Source organism: Sciurus carolinensis, chromosome X (assembly GCF_902686445.1).
Source record: "Sciurus carolinensis chromosome X, mSciCar1.2, whole genome shotgun sequence".
NCBI classification, from domain to species: domain Eukaryota; kingdom Metazoa; phylum Chordata; class Mammalia; order Rodentia; family Sciuridae; genus Sciurus; species Sciurus carolinensis.
The window spans coordinates 100,119,841-100,140,675 of NC_062232.1; the positions used below are offsets into that span (position 1 = coordinate 100,119,841).

Below are 20,835 nucleotides of genomic sequence, written 5' to 3' on the forward strand. Positions count from 1 at the left end.
CTAGGGTTTGTTCCTGTTTGCCAGGAACATGTGGTCCTGGGAACCAGATGGCGCATCTCCAAGCATTAATTTCCTCTGATGTTTCCTATATTTGGCTCTCCTGTTGTTAAACCAAACCTGCAATCAGAGGGGAAAAGGGTTTAGTATATTGAACAGTAAATGTCACAATGGGAAAAAAACACATGCTGCGTTACAGGCCACTTAGATTTTAAACTGTACAGTAGAAACTATTCCTGCCCACCTGCAGGGATGGAACTCCAGGTCTCACATATGCTAGGGAAGTGCTCTGCATTATGCTATAACCCCATCTCCAGTAGCTCTTTCGTTATTGTTCAAATATCTTCTAAGCATAGGACTTTAGCTCAGTAGGGAAGCACTTGCCTTGAGTTCCTGAGGCCCTGGGTTCCATCTACAGCACCAAAAACAACCAACCAACCTTAGGAAAAAAATATTCCCTACCCCTTCCTTTAGTGCACCCTTAGTGTGCACCAGATCTGTGCTCTGCTCTGGAAGATGCTGAGTACTTTGGCTCTCTCCTCTATTTTATTTTATTTTTCAATAGTGGGGATTGAACCCAGTGGTGTTTTGCCATTAAAATACATCCCTGGCCCTTTTAAAAAATTTGAGATATGGCATTGCTAAGTTGCTGAGTTTATCAAGGAATTTGCTATCCTCTTGAGTCACTGGGATTACAAGCCTGCACCACTGCACCCAGCTCTGCTCCCAATTTTAATGTTCTTTATTGGTTTCTTGCAGGTGTTCAATGCAGGTCTAGCTTGTGAGTTCCTCCAGGTCCATGACGCTAACTGCATGCCTTTTAATCAGATAAAGCACATTCTGCAGCCTGACAGCTATTGGCTGTCCATCTGTCCTCCTCACTAGGGATAGTTTCATCCTGTGTGTGGGGACATTAAGACATGACAACATGAGGATCCTGTTTAAAGTAGGATGGAGGGGAATGGCTCCCTGTTTGAAAAGCCCATGTTCAGTGTATGGTACATTTCCCAAATAAACCTATCAGTACTTTCACTGACACGTGTTGAAATTCTTTCCCAATGAGTACGTGAAGAACCCTGCTGATCCTCAGTCAAGTTCTCCCGTCTCTCTGGGAACTCCTCGGGCACTTTAATGGAGACATGTCTTCTCCTGTAAAGTACCACAGGTCAAGCCTCCATAAAAATCAAAGCCCACAGTGTGCTTTAGGAAACCAAGGTCGGTTTCCTCAAAGAGAAGTGGAAACTATGTACTGCGTTTCCATGGGAAAGTCATGGTACAGAATTTGGAAATAGATAATATTTAGACTTTCCCCTCATTTGTGTCCTGTGGCTCCCTTTAGAACTCCACAGAGACAAGTGACCCAGGGAAGGCAAACAACCCACCATACTTTCAGATTTTCTTTTCCTCTGACTTTGCCTGACCACCTAAGAAATGCTCCAAGCTGCTTCCCGACTTCTCCCACCTGGGCCAGGCCTGACACTGGAGCCTGGCATGTGGCATTAGTACACCAGGGCTCAGGGGCTTGCTTTGTGGGGCTGCTTTTCTGGGCACCCACCATCATACTCACAGCCTGTTTCCATCACTGCACTCACACGTGCATGCTGCAGCAAAGCTAATAATAATAGTAAGGTCAACCTGAAGTTTCTTTTTTTGCATTTATCACTTTGGTTTTTGTTCTTGTGCAGTGACTGGTCCCATGATCTGCCTACATATGAGTCATTACTGTCTGAAGGAATGAAAAATATCTGTAATTAATACAGATACCCTGAAATGAGGGCCAGACCCCCAAACCTATTCCACAAAACCCAAGTCTTTAAAATACAACCACAAAAAATAGAAAAATCAACCTTTTCCATGCTAGAAAATATTCAAGAGAAGACTTACGTATGTATTTCAAACCAGGACAGGAATAAATTTACACTAAACTGAGGACTATGTTTGGGAAAAGATATTCTACACAACCCACCTCTTCAAAATACTCCCACCAAAATAGAAACACACATCTTTCCATGTTAGAAAATACTTGACAGAAGGCTACTTACACATTTATTGTGGAAGCTACAAGATTTATTTTGACCATATGCAATTTTTGTCCTTGAACATTTTTGTCCTTCTTAGCTAAAGTGAAATTAATTCAATATTCTTTTTGTTGGATCACTGGACAAATTTCCCAAACTTTGGCAAACCTTTGACCTATTGCAACTATAACATTACCATTTTGGCAATGTTTTCAGGTAGATAAGTCACAGTTTGCAGGAAAATTAAAATGGAGGGCCGCCCCTTTCTGTCACCGTAATGATAGGTACAAACACAAGCAGGAGGACTAGGCACTTGTGCTTTTCAGGTATCTTCCCACGAGTCTCAGCTTAACCTATGCTACTTACACATAGAGTGTGTACTTTCAATGAATTACTCTTTCATCACACATTTATAAATTCATTCGGCTAACTCAGTGCTTACACTTGGTTTAAACAAATATTACTCAGCCATAAAGAATGATAAAATTATGGCATTTGCAGGCAAATGGATGAAATTGGAGAATATCATGCTAAGTGAGATAAGCCAATCTCAAAAATCCAAAGGAAGAATGATCTTGCTGATAAGCAGATGATGACACATAATGGGGGGTGGGAGGGGTTAGTGTTAGGGTTAGGGTTAGGGAGGGGGGCAAGAATGGAGGAAGGACTGTATAGAGGGAAAAGAGGGGTGGGAGGGGTGGGGGGGAAGGGAAAAAAGAATGAATCAAACAACATTACCCTATGTAAATTTATGATTACACAAATGGTATGCCTTGACTCCATGTACAGAGAAACAACATGTATCCCATTTGTTTACAATAAAAAAATAAAATAAAATAAAGTTAAAGAAAAAACAAGTTAGTACAAATCAACTCTCTCTTAAGTCTACTCCTTTCTCCATAAATGTGAAATACTTCCAAGGTCAGACCAGGCCCATCCTTACTCCTCATAGAAGTGCCCCTAGATACCTGAGGTAGAAGCTGAACTTCAATTTTTAATATGCTCATACATATTTACTACATATGCAATTATATACATATATTTTATTTATATACACATTTAATTTTGTACACAGAAATGCAGTAGTTTTTGGTCTTGTTGTTTCCTTTAGGAAATAATATTCCCTCTGGTAATGGGAAAGAACAACAAGATCACATTTTTTTTGGTACCAGGGATTGAAACCAGGGGTGCTTAACAACTGAGTTACATCCCCAGCCCTTTTTTGTATTTTATTTACAGACAGGGTCTCACTGAGTTGCTTAGGGTTTCACTAAGTTGCTGAGGCAGGGTTTGAACTCATGATCCTCCTGCCTCAGCCTCCCAAGCTAGGATTATAGGTGTGCACCAACGCAACTGGCACAAGCTTATATATATGATCCTATTTTCCATCCATTCAAACTCCAAAACTCAAAATTACACTACTTCAACAAGACAATTAAAATAACACCAATTTAAAATATCTGTATGTTTGATTATGTCAAAATGAACCCCACTAATATGTGTAATTATAATCCACTAACAAAAATATTGTTAAAATTTAAAAAAATGTCTAGGTCAAAGCCATGCACATCCTGAGGCAGGTTTTAGAATGACTGCCCTAAAAAATTGTTTTTTTCAGGTTTACTGACCTGCACTCTGGTTTCAGTCACATTGATGCATCTTGCAAGTCCCTTTCTGTGGAGAGAAAACAAAGGATGTGCAGTATTCAGTGTTGTGGATGAAATACAATACAGTATGTCCATTCTGGGCTGGTTTTAAAATTATAATCTCCCTTCACAACTCCCCAAGTATATTTTTCTCTAATTCCCTGGAAATTTTTCACATTAGAAATGCGTTTACCTTATCACAAAATTTAAGGTGACAGTAACAGCTAAGTGGTCAAGACACATAATTTTAACCCACTGTGTTACAGAATAAAAATGACTACCAAATCTATAATTAACGTAGAGGGAAGGAAGAGCGGAGGTAAAGAGAAATTACCCAGGACTTAAATGAAGCAAATTAAATGTCATTCATGTATGATTATGTCAAAATCAACCCAACTATTAGGTATCATTATGATGCATTCATAAAAGCATAAAAACATTAAACAGAATTTTCATAGGATCTAGTGAATCCATTTATGGGTATACACGCAAAAGAAATGAAAAACTGGAGTTGGATATTTGTCCACCTATGTTCATAGCAGCTCTATTCACAGAGCCACATGCAAAATCATCCCATTTCTCTCTCCATATAAAGGCTTAAATGAAATATATCCATATAATGGAATATTACTCGGTCATAAAAGGAAGAAAATTCTGATATATGCTACAACATCAGGACATTAAGGACATTACACAAAAAGATATAAGGCAATAACTAAGAGGTAAATACTACACTATTTCACTTATATGAGGTACCCAGAGTAAACAAATTCATAGAATAAAAAAGAAAGGTAGTCATAGGATGCGGGGCCGGGGGTTGTTTAATGGGTATAGAGTTTCATTTTGGCCACATGAAGAAGTTTCTGGAGTTCTGTCCCACAGCAATGTGCAAATACTTAATACAACTGAAGTCCACACTTCAAAACTGGTTTAAATACTCTTTGTTTTTGTATTTTACAGCAATTTGAAAACAAAAACCAGAACAAGCAACCACCAACCTATTTCCAGACCTAACTCATGACAATACTGCACGAAAATGTTGACGCGATTCCCACAAGGCAACCCCCACATAGCAGAAAGGCAGGCGAAGACCCTACGGGCTTCTGCTCAAGACAGGCGGGGCAGAGGGGGGGATCGCGAGAGGGAAAAGTGACCCCAAAAGAACCTGAACCCCTGGAGCCCGAGTGCCTCCCAGAGCCGGCCACTTACCTGGTGCTCACATCAGGGTACTGAGTTTCTTGGAAAACACTTTCCAGTTCCTGCAACTGCCACTTCGAGAACTTGTATTGGGTTCGTGGACGGCTGCGCTGGGGCAGTGGAGCCACAGCGGCCACATTTGCAGGCTGCCCGGGCTCTTGCTCCTGCCCGGGCTGCTGCGGCTGCTGCACAGGCCCCTGGTTACCGCCACTGGCCTCGTGGTACACGACACCTTCCTGGTTCACAGCGCCCTCGTGGTTGAGGTAACCCTCTTGAATCACGTCTTCCATGAGGCCTACAGATCCTTCTCGAAAGTGGCCGCCTGCAGCAGCTACTGTTGCTTCTTCCACAGCTGCCGCTGCTACACCTTGTTCTGCTCCTGCTGCTATCTCCATATTATATACCCCCAAACCACAATAGTTGGGGTCACGGTATTGGTACCAATGTGCCATGGCTGCGACGCACCAGACGCCAGGTGGCCTCTACAAGCGTAGCTTCACTGGCAATAGAATAGAGTCGTGATTCAGGGTGGAGCTAGTCCTAGAGGTATTGGCTACGGATTTACTTACGGCACGTTCTACGTACACACGCTACGCTTTCGAGGATTGCTATTGGCTATCTGTTGGGCGCCAGTTGCGAGGGGTGGAGCTAGTTAGGCGCGCAAGTGATGGGGCGGGGCCAAAAGTGGTGGCAGTGTCGGGGGTTGTGCCAACAGGGGCATGCGTGGAATGGGGGCGGGGTTTGCCCTTAGCTGACCACCCCGTATCTGAACTACCTATGGCTTCCAGAAGGGACTGTGTAGAAGGGGAGGGGTGAGAACTCACACTGACCACAGGCCCCCGCGTGAACATTCGGAGAATACCTCAGGACCCGCCATCCATAATTGACAACCTGCACGTGGCACGAGAGAGGAATTCACATGACCTGACCCCCTAGGAGGTTACTCGCTCACAGTTCCTGCAAGGAAACTGAAAGCAAGGCCAAGCTCCCATAAATGTCCCAGGGGCATCTTGGGCCTGGTCCACAAAGCGTTCTGCGTCGTGAGAGGCACTCTGCAGGAAACCCAGTGAGTCCCTTGAGGAAGTCTCCGCGCTCCCCATTTTCAGTCCTGAATCCACCTCAGAGTCGGAGTGTACAATCTGAGCAGTGCTGATCACTTGCAAGAACGCTTAGGCTGTGCCTCGCGTGGGGTGCACGCCTGTAATCTGAGTAGCTTGGGAGACTTAGACAGCCTCGCCAGTTTAGCGAGGACCTGAGTGACTTAGTGAGACCCTTACTCAAAATAAAATATAAATGAAAAAGTAAGTGCTGGAAATGTGCCCCTGGGTTCTGGGTTCAATCCCTGCTACCAAAAAAAAAAAAAAAAAAAAAAAAAAAAAAAACCACCTAAAAAGTAATGCTGGCTGGTGTTGCTTACACTGGATTGCTTATGCAGCATGTGTCATAGTGAAGATATATTAGTTAATATTCAGAAAATACCTAGAACAATACCTGTGCCTTGGGAGGCTGTGGCAGGAAGATTCCAAATTCAAGGCCAGCCTTAGCAATTTAGCAAGATCCTGTCTCAAAGTGAAAAATAAAAAAAGCATTGGGAATGTAGCTGAGTTCTAAATACCCCTGGGTTCAATCCCCAGCAACCCCACCAAAAAAACCCAATTTTTTTTCTTTAAGCCAAGCATGGCAATATGTGCCTATTGTCTCAGCTATTTCAGAGGCTGAGGTGGGAGTATCACTTCATTACAGGAGTTTGTGACCAGCCTGGTCAATATAGTAAGATCCCATCTTGTAAAAGAAAAATTCAGCCAGGTACAGTGGCACACACGGGTAATCTCAGCAACTTGGGAGGCAGAGGCAACAGGATCGTTCAAAGCCAGCCTCAACAATTTAGTAAGTGCCTCACAATTGAGCAAGACCCTGTCTCAAAATTTAAAAAAAATAAATAAAAAACAAAAGGGTTGGGGATATAGCCCAGTAGTAAAGCCCCCCCCCCAGGTTCAACCCCAGTACCAATAATAATGATAGTAATAATACTAACAACAACAACAACAGAACAGGCAAAGAAACCTTTGTGCTTTGAGGAAGGAAACTATTATAAGCTTGAGAAGCTTATTTTGAGAATAGACTACTAGAACCCTGGACTTAGAACCCAGCTTGGATGACTCCTGTAAGAATATTCTTGTGCTCATAGCTCATCTTACAGATGTGAGCACAGATGTCCAGAAAAATAGAGGACTTGTCTGATGCTCAGAGCTACTTACTGAGTATCTCAGGCCTTCTGAGGTTCTGAAAGACTATCTTTGAGTAAGCACAATGATGGAGTTCTTTAAATAAGTAGAAGAACTTTGGGTGAAAATAAGTACTGGACTTAATCTGCTAGTTGAAGATCATGTTGCTGAAAGCTTGACCCTTGTCCCTGGTGCAACAATGAGGATGAGGTTTTGACAAAAAGAAGAAAGAAGTCTTAGTGATTTGCTAGTAAATGAGGAGAATAGCAGACTAGTCTCAAGAGCTACTGTCCCCTTAACCAGGGGAAACAAAGGTTTTTTAAAGGAAATTACGGGACTAGGCTCTGGGTATGACTGTCTGCAGATACGATTCCCATGCCTTGAAACAGTGGTTGCTCAGACCTGCAGATACCAGTTCCCAGGTCAGCACATCCTACTGATACAGCTTCTTTCAATCTTGTGGCCACTGAGCTGAAGGACATGAATTTTACAGCATGGGACTTGATGAAAATTAATCTTGCTTTCCCCGAGGTTATGGAGGCAGACAAGGAGAGAAAAGAAGGGGAAAAACCTACGTCAGTTTTGAAATAAGCAACCAGCGGTCAAGCAGCAAGCTTCGTACTCAAATCATGGAGTGACCACCATTACTACTGACTATGTCTGACTAGGGAAAAGAGGCCTGTGTCATGGGAAATGCAGTGCTGTTAGGACAAGCAAAGCGGGCTTCAAGCACAGGATTGACCCTGGAGGAAAAAGTCCAGGGGGCTGGTAAAGGAGAGTCCCAGTAAGCAGTATCTACCTGTAAGGAGCAAAGTTAAATGTGTGACATTCTGTGTGCTGTGTAAGTTACAAAAAACAACTTGTTTACTCTGCGCTGTGTAACTTGCAAAAAGTAACTTGAGTGCTCTGTGCTGTAATGAGGTAATGATGTGGTGTTGCCCCAAGATAAGATTGACATTGCCCCAAGTTGGAGACATGTGCAACTGACCCCGAGTAAGATAACTAACTTCCCTCGGACCAAGACCGGCTGGCAGGTTCTGATAAAAAGGATTTAAAAGGACTCAGGATGAGCCTAGCTCCAGTCCCCATTTTACACCAATGACGCCAGTGCTACACCAAGCCTGAAGGGGACTCACTGACTTGCTTGTTGCTTGATGAACCATTCATCATCCTGACTGTGACCAAGACATTTCTGTGGAAGTGACAGTGGAGCTGCCCGAGTGCATCCTGCCTGAGACGTCTCTGCCTGCCTGCCTGTCGTGACCTCGCCACCCTCCTTCACCTTCCGACTGTCCTCACCAATTGGGACTCCGGCCAGAGGGAGTTCCCCAGCGAGATCTCCTGAGCTGTCTTCCTGACTGACCTCTGGGAGTCGCTGCCCTTTGACTCAAGACACATCACACAGGAGTGGACCTTAGGAAAGGGTCTCAGTGAGGAGTGAGTCTTGTTTATTTGGGGCTTATAATAATTTAGTGATTAAGTTATGTGTGATATTGGGGTGACTAAAAGTTAGAATAACTTTAAATAATTGTGTGATCAGCATCAAATAGAAGCCAAATTGATTTTGGACCAAATTTATTCTCATTGACTCCTCCTTGCCGCTCATGACACTACCAAAAACCACCAATGAGGACTCAGCATATGTATGGATATGAATCTTACTGGAGTTGGGGTACCTTCTCCACCATGCCTGATAACTTGAGAGACTCTCCTAGCCCTGACCCTGATTACTGACAACTTCAATGGCCAAGAAAACCCCTAAAGAGTCTGTCATAAGGAGGAATATAGAGATTTTTCTGAAGGTAGAAAACTGGTACAGCCTTTATTTTGCTGAAGTGGTATTATGTTCTATTTAAATATATATGTACCTAAAAAATGGATATTTGATTTTTATAAAAAGTTTTGGCAGGATATAGAAAGAGGCAGACTCTTGGAGTCTATAGCTCACTGAGAGAGATGTAGAGGGGTGGAGGCAGCCAGGGCAAGGTGTGAGTGAGGAGGCGAGACCAAAGGAGCAGGGAGAGGGTCCTCCAATGAGGTTAACTTTCTGGTTGACCAAAGAAAAGTGGTTGTCCAATCAGACAGACTCTTCCTTACTTGTGCTCCTAAGCGGGGGCTCCAACAGAAAAATGAAAATAAAGACACTTGGACACAGGAGTGGGTGGGTGAGGGGGTGACATGGGGAGGCACCAATGAGCAATAGTGAGGAGACTGTGAACAGGGGTGGAGATATGGTAATGCTCAGTGGAAAAGTTTTTGCCAAGTGTAGTGTGAGGTCTCCTCATCCTCACTCCCATGCCCACAGCCAAATTGACCAGAGAAAAAGAGCAAAGCCCCCTTTGTCAGCTCAGGCTTCCCACTAAGCTGAGTGTAGCCAGCTGCTGCAACACCGCCTCTCTTCTGCAGGCACGATCCAGCCTCCCTCCCCACTATCACCACGCTACCAGCTCTGGGCTCCCAGCTCTGCTTGTCAGCCCCTTCCCAAAGTAGGATCCTATTTTATGGCTGCACCATTAAACATGTGGACACCAGCATTTGGCATGCCCTGTCACTGATGAAAAGAGACAACCAACAGCTGGTGGTTAAGAATTAGTACCTTGGGCTATGGTTGTGGCTCAGTGGTAGAGCGCTTGCCTAGCACATGTGAAGCACTGGGTTTGATCCTCAGCACCACATAAATAAATAAATAAAATAAAGGTATTGTGTCCCTCTACAACTAAAAATATTTTAAAAATAGAATTAGTACCTTGTCTTTGAACTTGAAGCTGGAGTATTTTCCCAGGTTAACAGGTACCACAAGATGATCAGATCTGGCTGCTGAGTATATCTCCTGTCTTTCCTAAGGATCCTTGTGGATCATAACCCTTGATCACAACATCCAGGACTTTTTTTTCCTTGTTTGTCATAGCCCTTGACCACAGCATCCAGGATTTTTTTGTTTGTTTTTTAGTTTGGGAAGTTTCTATTGACATTCCTTGAATCTCAACGATACGTTCTGGGCTGTGTCCTTTCTACAAAAGGAACTTAGAATCTGATAACAGAAAGAGTTTGAAAATTTCCAAATATCTAGATATGAAACAGCATACTTCTGAATAACACATAGGTCAACTAAGTCTAGGGGGATCTGAATATTTTCAACCACATGGAAATGGAACTTATCAAAATTTATGTCATGTTATCAGAATAAGTGATCAGTAGGAAACACTGTAAGTATTATGATACTGTTTGTAGATAATATGATTGTCCATGTAGAAAATTCCAAAGAATCCAAACTAAGAAGTGTAGTATAGCAAAGTTGCAGAATAGAGGGTGAATATACAAAGGTCAGTTGCTTCCCTATATACCATCAAGAAACAATGGGACGGGCTGGGGTTGTTGCTCAGTGGTAGAGCACTTACCTCACATGTGTGAAGCACTGGGTTCCATACTCAGCACCACATAAAACAACATAGTAAAGGTATTGTGTCCATCTACAACTAAAAATACTTTTAAAAAAGAAACAATGAATTTGATATTTTTAGAAAATCAGCTTTTACATTAACACACACACACACACAGACACACACACACACACACACACACACATATCACTTCATACTACCAGCAATGCGGAGGATTTCAATTTCTCCACAATCTTGTCAACATTAATTTTCCTCTTTTTAATTTTAACCATCTTAGTGTTTGTACAGTGGTGCCCATTGTGGTTTTGATTTGCATTTCCCTAATGCCTAATGATGTTGAACATTTTTTATGTGTTTTTTGGCTATTTGTTCACATTTTTGGAAAAATGACCTTTCAAGAAATTTGCCCTTTTAAAAAACTGGATTGTTTGGTCAATCACAGTGGACACCCATAATCCCACCAACTCAGGAATCTGAGGCAGGAGGATTCCAACTTTGAGGTCAGCCACAGCAACTTAATGAGGCCTTAATCAACTTACTAAGATCCTTTCTCTAAATAAATAAATAAATAAATAAATAAATAAATAAGGGCTGGGGGTGTGACTCAGTGGCAAAGTGCCTCTGGGTTCAATCCCTAGTACCAGAAAGGCAGGGGTGAGGGTGGAGGGGCAGATGGTTTCTTTTTAAGTGTTGATTTATAAGAGTTATTATACTGGATGTTAGAACCTTAACAGATACATGATTTATAGATCATTTCTCCTATTGTGGGGGTTTTCTTTTTACTTTCTTCATGATATCCTTTGATGTAAAAAGTTTTAAATTCTGATAAAATAAAATTGATCTGCTTTTTTTCATGTTTTTGTGTCATTTTTAAGAATACATCCCCAAACTCAAGCTCATGAAGATTTCTGTTTTATTCCAAATAATTAAGGTTTTAACTTAGTTATGCTTAGGTCATAGATCTACTTTGAATTCTTTTACATGTGCATATGCAGTTGTCTCAGCACAATTTGTTAAAAGGATTATTTCCTCATTGAATGTTTTTTGGCATCCTTGTAGACAATTAAAATGGGCCATAGATATGTATGGGTTTATTTCTGGACTGTCAATTATATCCCATATTTCTATTTTTTTTTCAGTGCTGGGGATTGAACCCAGGGCCTTGTGCATGCAAGGTATGCACTCTACCAACTAAGTTATATCCTGAGCCCTCTATTTGTTTTCATATGCCAATGCCATATGAAATTGTGAAGTGTAATTTTTTTGTTGTTATTGTTGGGCTTTTTGTTGTTGTTGTTGTTGTTACTGGAGATTAAACCCAGGGGCACTTAGCCACTGAGCCACATCCCTAGCCTTTTTCATTTTTTAAATTTTGAGTCAGGGTCTCGCTAAGTTGCTTAGGGCCTTGCTAAGTTGTTGAGGCTGGCTTCGAACTTGCAGTCCTTCTGCCTAAGCCTCCTGGGTTGCTGGAATTGTAGGCATGAGCCACCATGCCCCACAGGAAGTATAAGTTCTTTTTCAGCATTGCTTTAGCTATTTGGGGTTCTTTACAATTGCATGTGAATTTGAGGATCAACTCTTTCGTTTCTGAAAAAAATGCCTTTGAAATTTTGATAGTGATTGCATTTAAACTAAATTATAGTTGAGTAGTTTCTCCATCTTAATAAGAATTCTTCCAATGTATTAACACAACTTGCCTTCCCATTTATTATCTTTTAATTTCCTTAAGAAATGTTTTATAGTTTTCTGTGTATAAACTTTCACCTTGTTGTTTAAATTTATTGATAGAAATTTTATTCTTTTGGATGCTATTATAAATAAAATTGTTTTAATTTAATTTTCTCATTGTTTATTGGTATTTAGAAATAAAACTGATTTTATCATGCTGCTTGTGTACCCTGCAATTCTGATGAATGTGTTTTTTAGCTCTAATAAGTTTTGAGGTTTTCTTCTCTGTGGGTTGGGATTTTCCATAACATGTCATCTGTGATTCCAGATAGTTTGATCTCTTCCTTCCCAATATTGCTCAGTTTTATTATTTTTTGACTAATTGGGCTAGACCCTCCAGCACAATATTGAACAGCAGAATGAAATCCTTTTTGTATTCCTCATCTCAATGGGGAAGCAGTCTTTCTGTCCTTTCACCATTCCATATGTTTTAAATGTGGATTTTTAATACATGCCCTTTATCGTGCAGAAAATGTTTCCTTCTATTTCTACTTTTCTTTATATATATATATATATATACATATATATATATTTTTTAAAAATATATATTTTTTAAAATATATTTTTTTAAAAAATAGTTTTTAGATGTTGATGGACATTTATTTTATTCATTTATTTTTCTGTGGTGGTGAGAATTGAACCCAGTGCCTCACACATGCTAGGCAAGCACTCTACCACTGAGCCACAAAACCAGCCCCTCTTTCTACTTTTCTAAGTGTGTTAGCATGAAAGGGTGTTGGATTTTGCAAAATGATTTTTCTGTATATATTGAAGTGATCACATGATTTTTTTTCAAACGCTTTGGTTTTTAGTATTTTTTTAGTTGTAGATGGACACAATACCTTTATTTTATTTATTCATTTATTTTGTTTTTATGTGGTGCTGAGGATCAAACCCAGTGCCTCACACATGCTAGGCAAGCACTGAGCTACAAGTCCAGCACTCTGTTCTTTTAATGTACTGTGTTTCATTGATTTATGCTCTTATATTGAATCACCCTAACATTTCTGGCATAAATCCTAATTTGTCAGGGTGTACAATACTTTCAATATTGTGTTGGATTTGGTTTGCCCATATTTTGTTTTATAAGGACTATCAGTGAGTAGTTTTTCTTGTGGTGTCTTTATCTGACTTTAGTGTCATTGAAATACTAGCCTCATAGAATGATTTAGGAAATATTCACTCCTCTAATACTTTTTGGAAGAGTTTGAGAATGAATAATGATAACTAGTTTTTAAATGTTTTGTACAATTCACTAGTGAAACCATCTGCTATTTGGCTTTTCTTTGTTGGCAAGTTGTTCTTATTACTGATTCAATCTTATTACTTGTTTCAAGTACATGGATATTTTCTATTGCTTTCTGTACCAATGTGGGCAATTTGTGTGTTTGTATAAAATACTTACATTTTATCTAGGTTTTAAAATTTATTGGCATTCAATTGTTAACAGTATTCTCTTATGATCATTTTTATTTCTCTAAGGTTTTTAATAATGTACCCACTTTCATCTTTTTATTTTAGTTGTTTCTTCTATTTTCTTTGTCAGTTTATCTAAAGAGTTATCAGTTTTTTGATATTTAAAAAAACAACTTTTGCTTTCCTGATTCCTTATATTGTTTTTCTATTTTTGTCACACTTTTTTATCTATTTCAGTCTTTATGACTTTCTTCTTTCTGCTAGCTTTGGGTTGTTTGCTTTTTTTCTGGTTATGTGGTATGTTCCACTAGGTTATTGATTTGAGATTTTTCTTCTGTTTTAGGTAAGTGTCTACATCTATAAATTTACCTTTGAGCACTGCTTTTGTTACACCCCATTTGTTTTAAAAATTTTTTTTGTTAGTTGTTGATGGATCTTTTATTTTATTTACTTATTTGTATGTGGTGCTGAGGATCGAACCCAGCACCTCACACATTAGGCAAGTGCTCTATCACTGAGCCACATCCCCAGCCCTCTCATTCATTTTTGTATATCATATTTTCCATATCATTTATCTTTAAATGTTCTCTCATTTCTCATTGATTTATTTTTTGACTCATTGGTTGTTTAATAATATGTGGTTAAATTCACCTGTGAATTTTCTAGTTTTCCTTATTCATTTCCAGCTTTATTCCATTGTGGTTGCAGAAGGTACTTTGTATGATTGCAATCTTGTTAGATTTATTAAAACCTGTTTTGTCACTTAACATATGATCTATACTGGAAAATATTCCAAATTTGCATGAGAAAAATGTGTATTCTGTTTTTGTTGGGTGGGGCTCTAGATATGCCTATCCATTAGGCCTAGTTCGTTTATGGTGTTCATCTTACCTTCTTCCTTATTGACTTTCCATATAGATGTTCTATTTCTTATTAAAGTGGGAATTTGAAGCCTCCAACTATTATCATAAAACTATTTTCCCTTCAATCATGTCAATAAGTATTACTTGTGATTTGTTAATGTGTTGTTTGCTGTATATGTGTGTATTTATGTATATTCTTTTCTATGTAACTTTTTTATTTTTAGTGCATTATAGTTATACATAATACTGGGGTTAATTTTTACATGTTCATAAATACATATAACATGGTTTTCTCCATTTCATTCTCCAGTGATACCCCTTCCCTCCCCTCCTACCTTTCCAGATCCTCTTCCTCTATTCAACTGGTCTCCCTTCAATTTATTCATTTTTTTAATTAATGCATTATAGTTATATATAAAATTGGAATGCATAGTGGCATATTCATGCATCCACCGATTATAACGTGGTTAACTTCATTCCCCAGTTCTTCCCCTTTCCTGCCCTTCTTCTCTTCCCTTAATCCCCTACTTCCACTCTACTTATTTTCCTTCTATTTTTGTGAGATCCCCTATTTTATTCTTTTTTTTTCTCTTTAGCTTCTGCATATGAGAGAAAACACTTGACACTTTACTGAGTTTGACTTATTTCACTTAGCATGGTATTCTCTGGTTCCATCCATTTACCATAAATGACATAATTTCAATATTCTTTATGGCTGAGTAAAACTCCATTGTGCATATACACAATATTTTCTTTATCCATTTGTCTCTTGATGGACATCGAATCAGGTCCCCTAACTTGGCTATTGTGTATCGTGTTGCTATAAACATTGGTATGCATGTATTACTATACTATGCTGATATTTGTTCTTTGAATAAGTACCAAGGAGTCGTATAGCTGGGTTGTATGGCGATTCCATTCCTAATCTTTTGAGGAATCTCCATACAGATTCCCATAGTGGTATTTGTAATATAAAGCTGATACTCTGCCTCCCCACCACCTGTCAATCTGCACTCTGCCCACCTCTTATGTTACAGGAATTTCCGGCTTACACTGCCACCATTTTCCTGCTTCCCACGTTACGTCCTAACATGCTAGATTGCTATTGGTTCATCAGTCAGCTTGCAAGTATTCTCCTTTGCTACTGGTTCCTTCCAGCCCGCAAGATTCCAATATCTGGGAGAAGCTACACACCATCTTTCTCTTTTTTCCTTTCTTTTCACCCTGGAGTGGACGTGTTAGTCGTCCACATAATAAAGTCTCTTGCGTGAGACCTCGTGTCCGTGGTGCATTTTTCTGGGAGCTATTGGCGAGCCGCAACTGAGACGAGTGAGCAGGTGGCAGTTCAGTGGGAGCGCAGCGGTGGCTAGAATCGCCGCGGGTCCCTAGCTGCCTTACATCTGGTGCCAAAACCCGGGATGGGTCCTTCTGCTAACTAAGCAAGCAGAATCCCATCCAAATGCCCCAGTGCCCACGGATACAGGTTCACCTTCCATTTACCTGGATGCCCAGTTTTCTAAATGCAACACCGGACTCCAAATTGGTGAGTTCCTCTTAGGCAGGTCCCCTAGACCACTTAAATACACTTCTGCTGACCTGAGAAGCAACTGTTGAGTATCCAGGACTCTCAAGGCTGCTGAGGTGTGGGAGTACCCCCAGCCACAACTTTCACAGTTATGGTTGGTCCCTATAGTGGTCTTATTTGCCGGGTGGATTCCTGATTTTATGGTGCTGAGATTCTCTCAGGGTTTGAGGTTTATTTTCTCGTTGCGCTCGAAATCCTGGCCAGGTCCTCAAACTCTCTCGGCTATTGCCTGGTAGATACTGGTACTGTGTGACGACCAGACCTGTGTACTACTTTCTCATTGCCTAACACGTGGTCGTGGGATGCCTGATCACTAACTTAGGTGTTTCTCAGTCTTTGTCATGGAATCTAGGACTTCCACCCTGGCAAACTCGCCCCTGAGATGTTTATTAAACAATCTCAAACACCTTCAGCTGTTCCCTGAATTAGAGCCAAACTGTCCTTTAGATAGTAAATCAGAATGGTCTATTTATGACACCCTAAATTCTAGCATTATACTAGGTATAATTATATGCATAATTATACTAGTTATAATTAAGTACATATGTGGGTGACCTGGTGAATGGAAAGAGACTCTTCCCCTTCATGTTTTTCCTTTCTTTCATGCTAAACCTAATCTCTGCTCTCCTCAAAAACCTGAACACGTTCTCTTGGCTTCTCCTCCCCCTTTTAACCCTTTTTTCTCTTCTGAGTTTGATTCAGCTGATGAATCATCTCCTTACAGGCCTCTTACTGCAGAAGCCCCTGTTCATTCCTCTCCTTTGCCTCATTCTGTTTCTCCTTCCGCTCCTCCACTCAGCCCACCAAGTCCTCCCACCACGCGGTCTCGTGCACATGTCCTAGCTCCTTTACGGGAGGTGGCTGGCGCGGAGGGAGTAATCAGAGTCCATGTTCCCTTTTCACTGTCTGATCTGTCTCAAATAGAGAAGCGGCTAGGCTCCTTCACCACCAACCCTGCAACCTTCATTAAGGAATTTCAGTACCTTACCCAGTCTTATAACCTTACCTGGCATGACATTTACATGATCATGTCCAACACCCTAACCCCTGAGGAGCACAGGAGAGTTTGGGAACAGGTGTGCAATTATGCAGATGAGATTCATCAATTGACCCCAACCCACTCCATTGGGGTTGAAGCGGTACTGGATAGGGAGCCCCTATGGAACTATAATACCGAGGCTGGGTGTCTACAGAGCGATAGGTTTCAAACCTGGGTCCTTGCAGGTCTACGAAAGGCTGCTATTAAACCCATTGACTATGACAAACTTCAGGAAGTAATACAGGACAGAGATGAAAACCCGTCAGCATTTCTAAGTCGCCTCACAGAGGCCATGCTCAGGTACACTAACCAGGATCCTGAAACCCCAGAGGGACGGCAGCTACTTATGACCTATTACTTTTCCCAAAGTTACCCTGACATAAAGGTTAAATTGAGGCAGTTGGATAGGGGGCCCCTTGCCCCACAGCCACAGGTTCTAGCAGTGGCATTCAAGGTTTATAACGGAAGGGAAGAAAAAAAACAAAAATTAAAATACCAAATGCTGGTCAAAGCCTTTCAGCCAGCTAGATCTGCCCAACTGTCCACTGCTAGGGGCACCCAAGCTCCCAGAAGACCTCCAAGCCCATGCCTCAAGTGCGGGCAAGAGGGCCACTGGGCACAAGCCTGCCCCAACCCCCGGCAACCCCCAAGTCCTTGTTCAAAATGCCACCAACTGGGACATTGGGCAATGGATTGCCCTGGTGCTCAGAGAAGTACCAGGTCATCCTTGGACCCTACTTCCAGCGACTTGCTGGGATTGGCAATGGATGAATGAAGGGGCCCGGGACTTCTGCACCCGATGACCATCACGACTCAGGAGCCCCGGGTGACCCTTACAGTGGCAGGCAGGCAGATCCCTTTCCTTAAAGACACTGGAGCCACCTTCTCAGTGCTGCGGGAGTTTTGGGGACCCACTTCCCCTACCAAATCCTCTATTGTCAGGGTAGAGGGAAAACCATATAACCCCTTACAAACCCCTCCAATAAGCTGCCATATAGGACAAATTGGCTTTACTCATTACCTTTTGATAATTCCTTCATGTCCCATTCCCCTTCTGGGAAGGGACATCCTAACCAAATTGGGTGCCTCTATTTCCTTCCCACCTACCATGCGCCTCAGCCAAGACTCCTCTGCTATTCCTCTCCTTACAGCTCAAACAGAAGCCCAATATCCCCTTCCCCAAAGGAGCCTTATAGGACTTCAACCAATCATCCAGGATTTAAGGCAGAAAGGTTTCCTGCGCCCTGCCAACTCACCTTATAACACTCCCATCCTGGCTGTTAGGAAACCTAATGGATCTTACCATCTAGTGCAAGACCTCCGCATCATTAACTCAGCAGTGGTCCCCATCTTTCCCATTGTGTCCAATCCTTACACCCTGCTTTCCTCTATCCCTTCTTCCAACACATACTTTTCAGTGCTAAATCTCTTTGCTTTTACTTGGACTCACCCTTTCACTTGAGTTTCTTCTTAGATAATCTGGACAGTTCTCCCACAGGGATTCCAAGACAGCCCTCATCTCTGGTCAAATGCTAACCCCTCTCCAGGTCCTAATCCACAGGCTTCTTCCAACCGATACTCAGCCACTCCTGTGGGACCCCTTCGTCTCAGACTGAAGATCATGAAGCCCTCCACCCTTTCTCCCATTCCAGAAATTGGGAACCGGACAACTGAAACACAGACAACCATGCCCAGCCATGAGGACTGGATTCCTGTTTGTAATTTTCCTAACCACTGAATTTTTTTCCAATAGAATGCCAGCTGAAAAAGGGGAGCCCCCTATCTTTTACTTCCATGTCAACTAATCAGCTTGTATTATAGAAATATCAGGATCTTACAGAAATCGGAGCCCGGTTACAGGTGTGCCCTCAGAGGAACTATCAAGTCCCCAACTCTTCCTGCCATGATGATCTCTCCCCTGAATCAGCTCTACGTCCACACTCAGCAGGAAGTAATTACAGAAGACTGACCTTCATCCATGTACCCCAAAAGATTTTTTTTATAAAATCAAAAATGGGGGAATGTAATATAAAGCTGATACTCCGCCTCCCCACCACCTGTCAATCTGCGCTCTGCCTGCCTCTTACATTACAGGAATTTCCGTCTTACACTGCCTCCATTTTCCTGCTTCCCACGTTATGTCCTGACATGCTAGCTAGCTATTGGTCATCAGTCAGCTTGCAAGTATTCTCCTCCGCTATTGGTTCCTTCCAGCCCGTGAGATTCCAATATCTGGGAGAAGCTACACGCCATCTCTTTTTTCCTTTCTTTTCACCCTGGAGCGGACGCGTTAGTCGTCCGCATAATAAAGTCTCTTGCGTGAGACCTCATGTCCGCGGTGCATTTTTCTGGGAGCTATTGGCGAGCCCCAACTGAGACGAGCGAGTGGGCGGCAGTTCAGCGGGAGCGCAGTGGTGGCTAGAATCGCTGCAGGTCCCAAGCTGCCTTACAGTTTTCCTATTTTGCAGATCTGCTTACAATGTAGAAGTGTATTTTTTCCCTCAAGTCTTCACCAGCAATTATCATTATTTGTATTCTTGATTGGCAGTCTGACTTGAGAGAGATGAAATCTCAGTGTAGTTTTAAATCGCATTTCCCTGATTGCTAAGAATGTTGAACATTTGTCATATATTTGTTGCTCACTTGTATTTCTTCTTTTGAGAAATGTCTCTTTAGATCTTTCACCCCTCTATTGAGCAGATTATTTTTTATTGTTGTTGTTAAGGATTTTGAGTTCTTTATATATTCTGTTATTAATTCCCTGTCAGAAGAGTAGCTGGCAATTATTTTTCCTATACTGTAGGCTCTCTCTTCATGCTCTTCTTTCCTTTACTTTTTAAATTTAATGCTATCCTACCTATTGATTTTTTTTTTTTTTTTTTTTGGCGGTACTGGGGATCGAACTCCGGGCCTTGTGCTTGCAAGGCAAGCACTCTACCAGCTGAGCTATCTCCCCAGCCCCTACCTATTGATTTTTGTTTTATATTTTGAACTTTAGCAGTCTTGTTACGGAAGTTGTTGGTGCCTGCACCAATGTGTTGAAGTGTTGCCTTTGTCTGCTTCTAGCAATTTCACTGTTTCTGATTGAATTCCTAGGTTTTTAATCCTCTTCAAGTTGATTTTTGTGCAGCTTGATAAGGATTGAATTTCACTCTTCTACATATGGATATCCAGTTTCTTCTGCACCCTTTGTTTAAAAGACTATCTTTTCTCCAACATTTATTTTTGGCACCTTTGTCAATAGTCAGATGATTGTACTTATGTTGGTTTGTCTTTATGCTTTCTAGTTTATTCCATTGGTCTTCATTTCTGCTTTTATGCCAATACCATGCAGTTTTTTGTCACTATAGCACTGTAGTATAAATTGAGATCAGGTTTTGTGATATCTCTAGATTCACTTTTGCTGATCAGGATTGCTATGGCTATTGGGTCTTTTTTTCTTCCATATAAATTTTATAAACTGATTTCTAGTTCTGTGAAGAATGTCATTGGTATTTTGATGGGAATTGCATTGAATCTGTAGATTGCTTTTGATAATATGGCCATTTGACTATTTTTTTCTACCTATCCATGAACATGATAGGTCTTTCTATCTTCTAAGATCTTGTTCAGTGTTTTATAATTTTCATTATAGAGGTCTTTCACCTCCTAAGTTAGATTTATTCCTAAGTTTTGGGGTTTTGTTTAGTTTATTGTAAAGGAAATAGCTTTCTTGATTTC

At 41.1% G+C, this 20,835-nt stretch overlaps 1 protein-coding gene and 1 pseudogene across 1 annotated transcript; one reads left to right on the forward strand and one right to left on the reverse strand.

Annotated features, from left to right (window-relative positions):
• On the reverse strand, window positions 1-5,310 carry LOC124971630 (rhox homeobox family member 1-like). Its single transcript, XM_047535305.1, has 3 exons — window positions 4,871-5,310; window positions 3,644-3,689; window positions 1-117 (listed from the first exon to the last, which is right to left on the reverse strand). Exons 1-3 carry the CDS (start codon window positions 5,308-5,310, stop codon window positions 1-3), a joined length of 603 nt encoding a protein of 200 aa, XP_047391261.1.
• Window positions 5,309-20,835, forward strand: part of LOC124971631 (small ubiquitin-related modifier 2-A-like) — a 23,450-nt pseudogene continuing 7,923 nt past the window's right edge.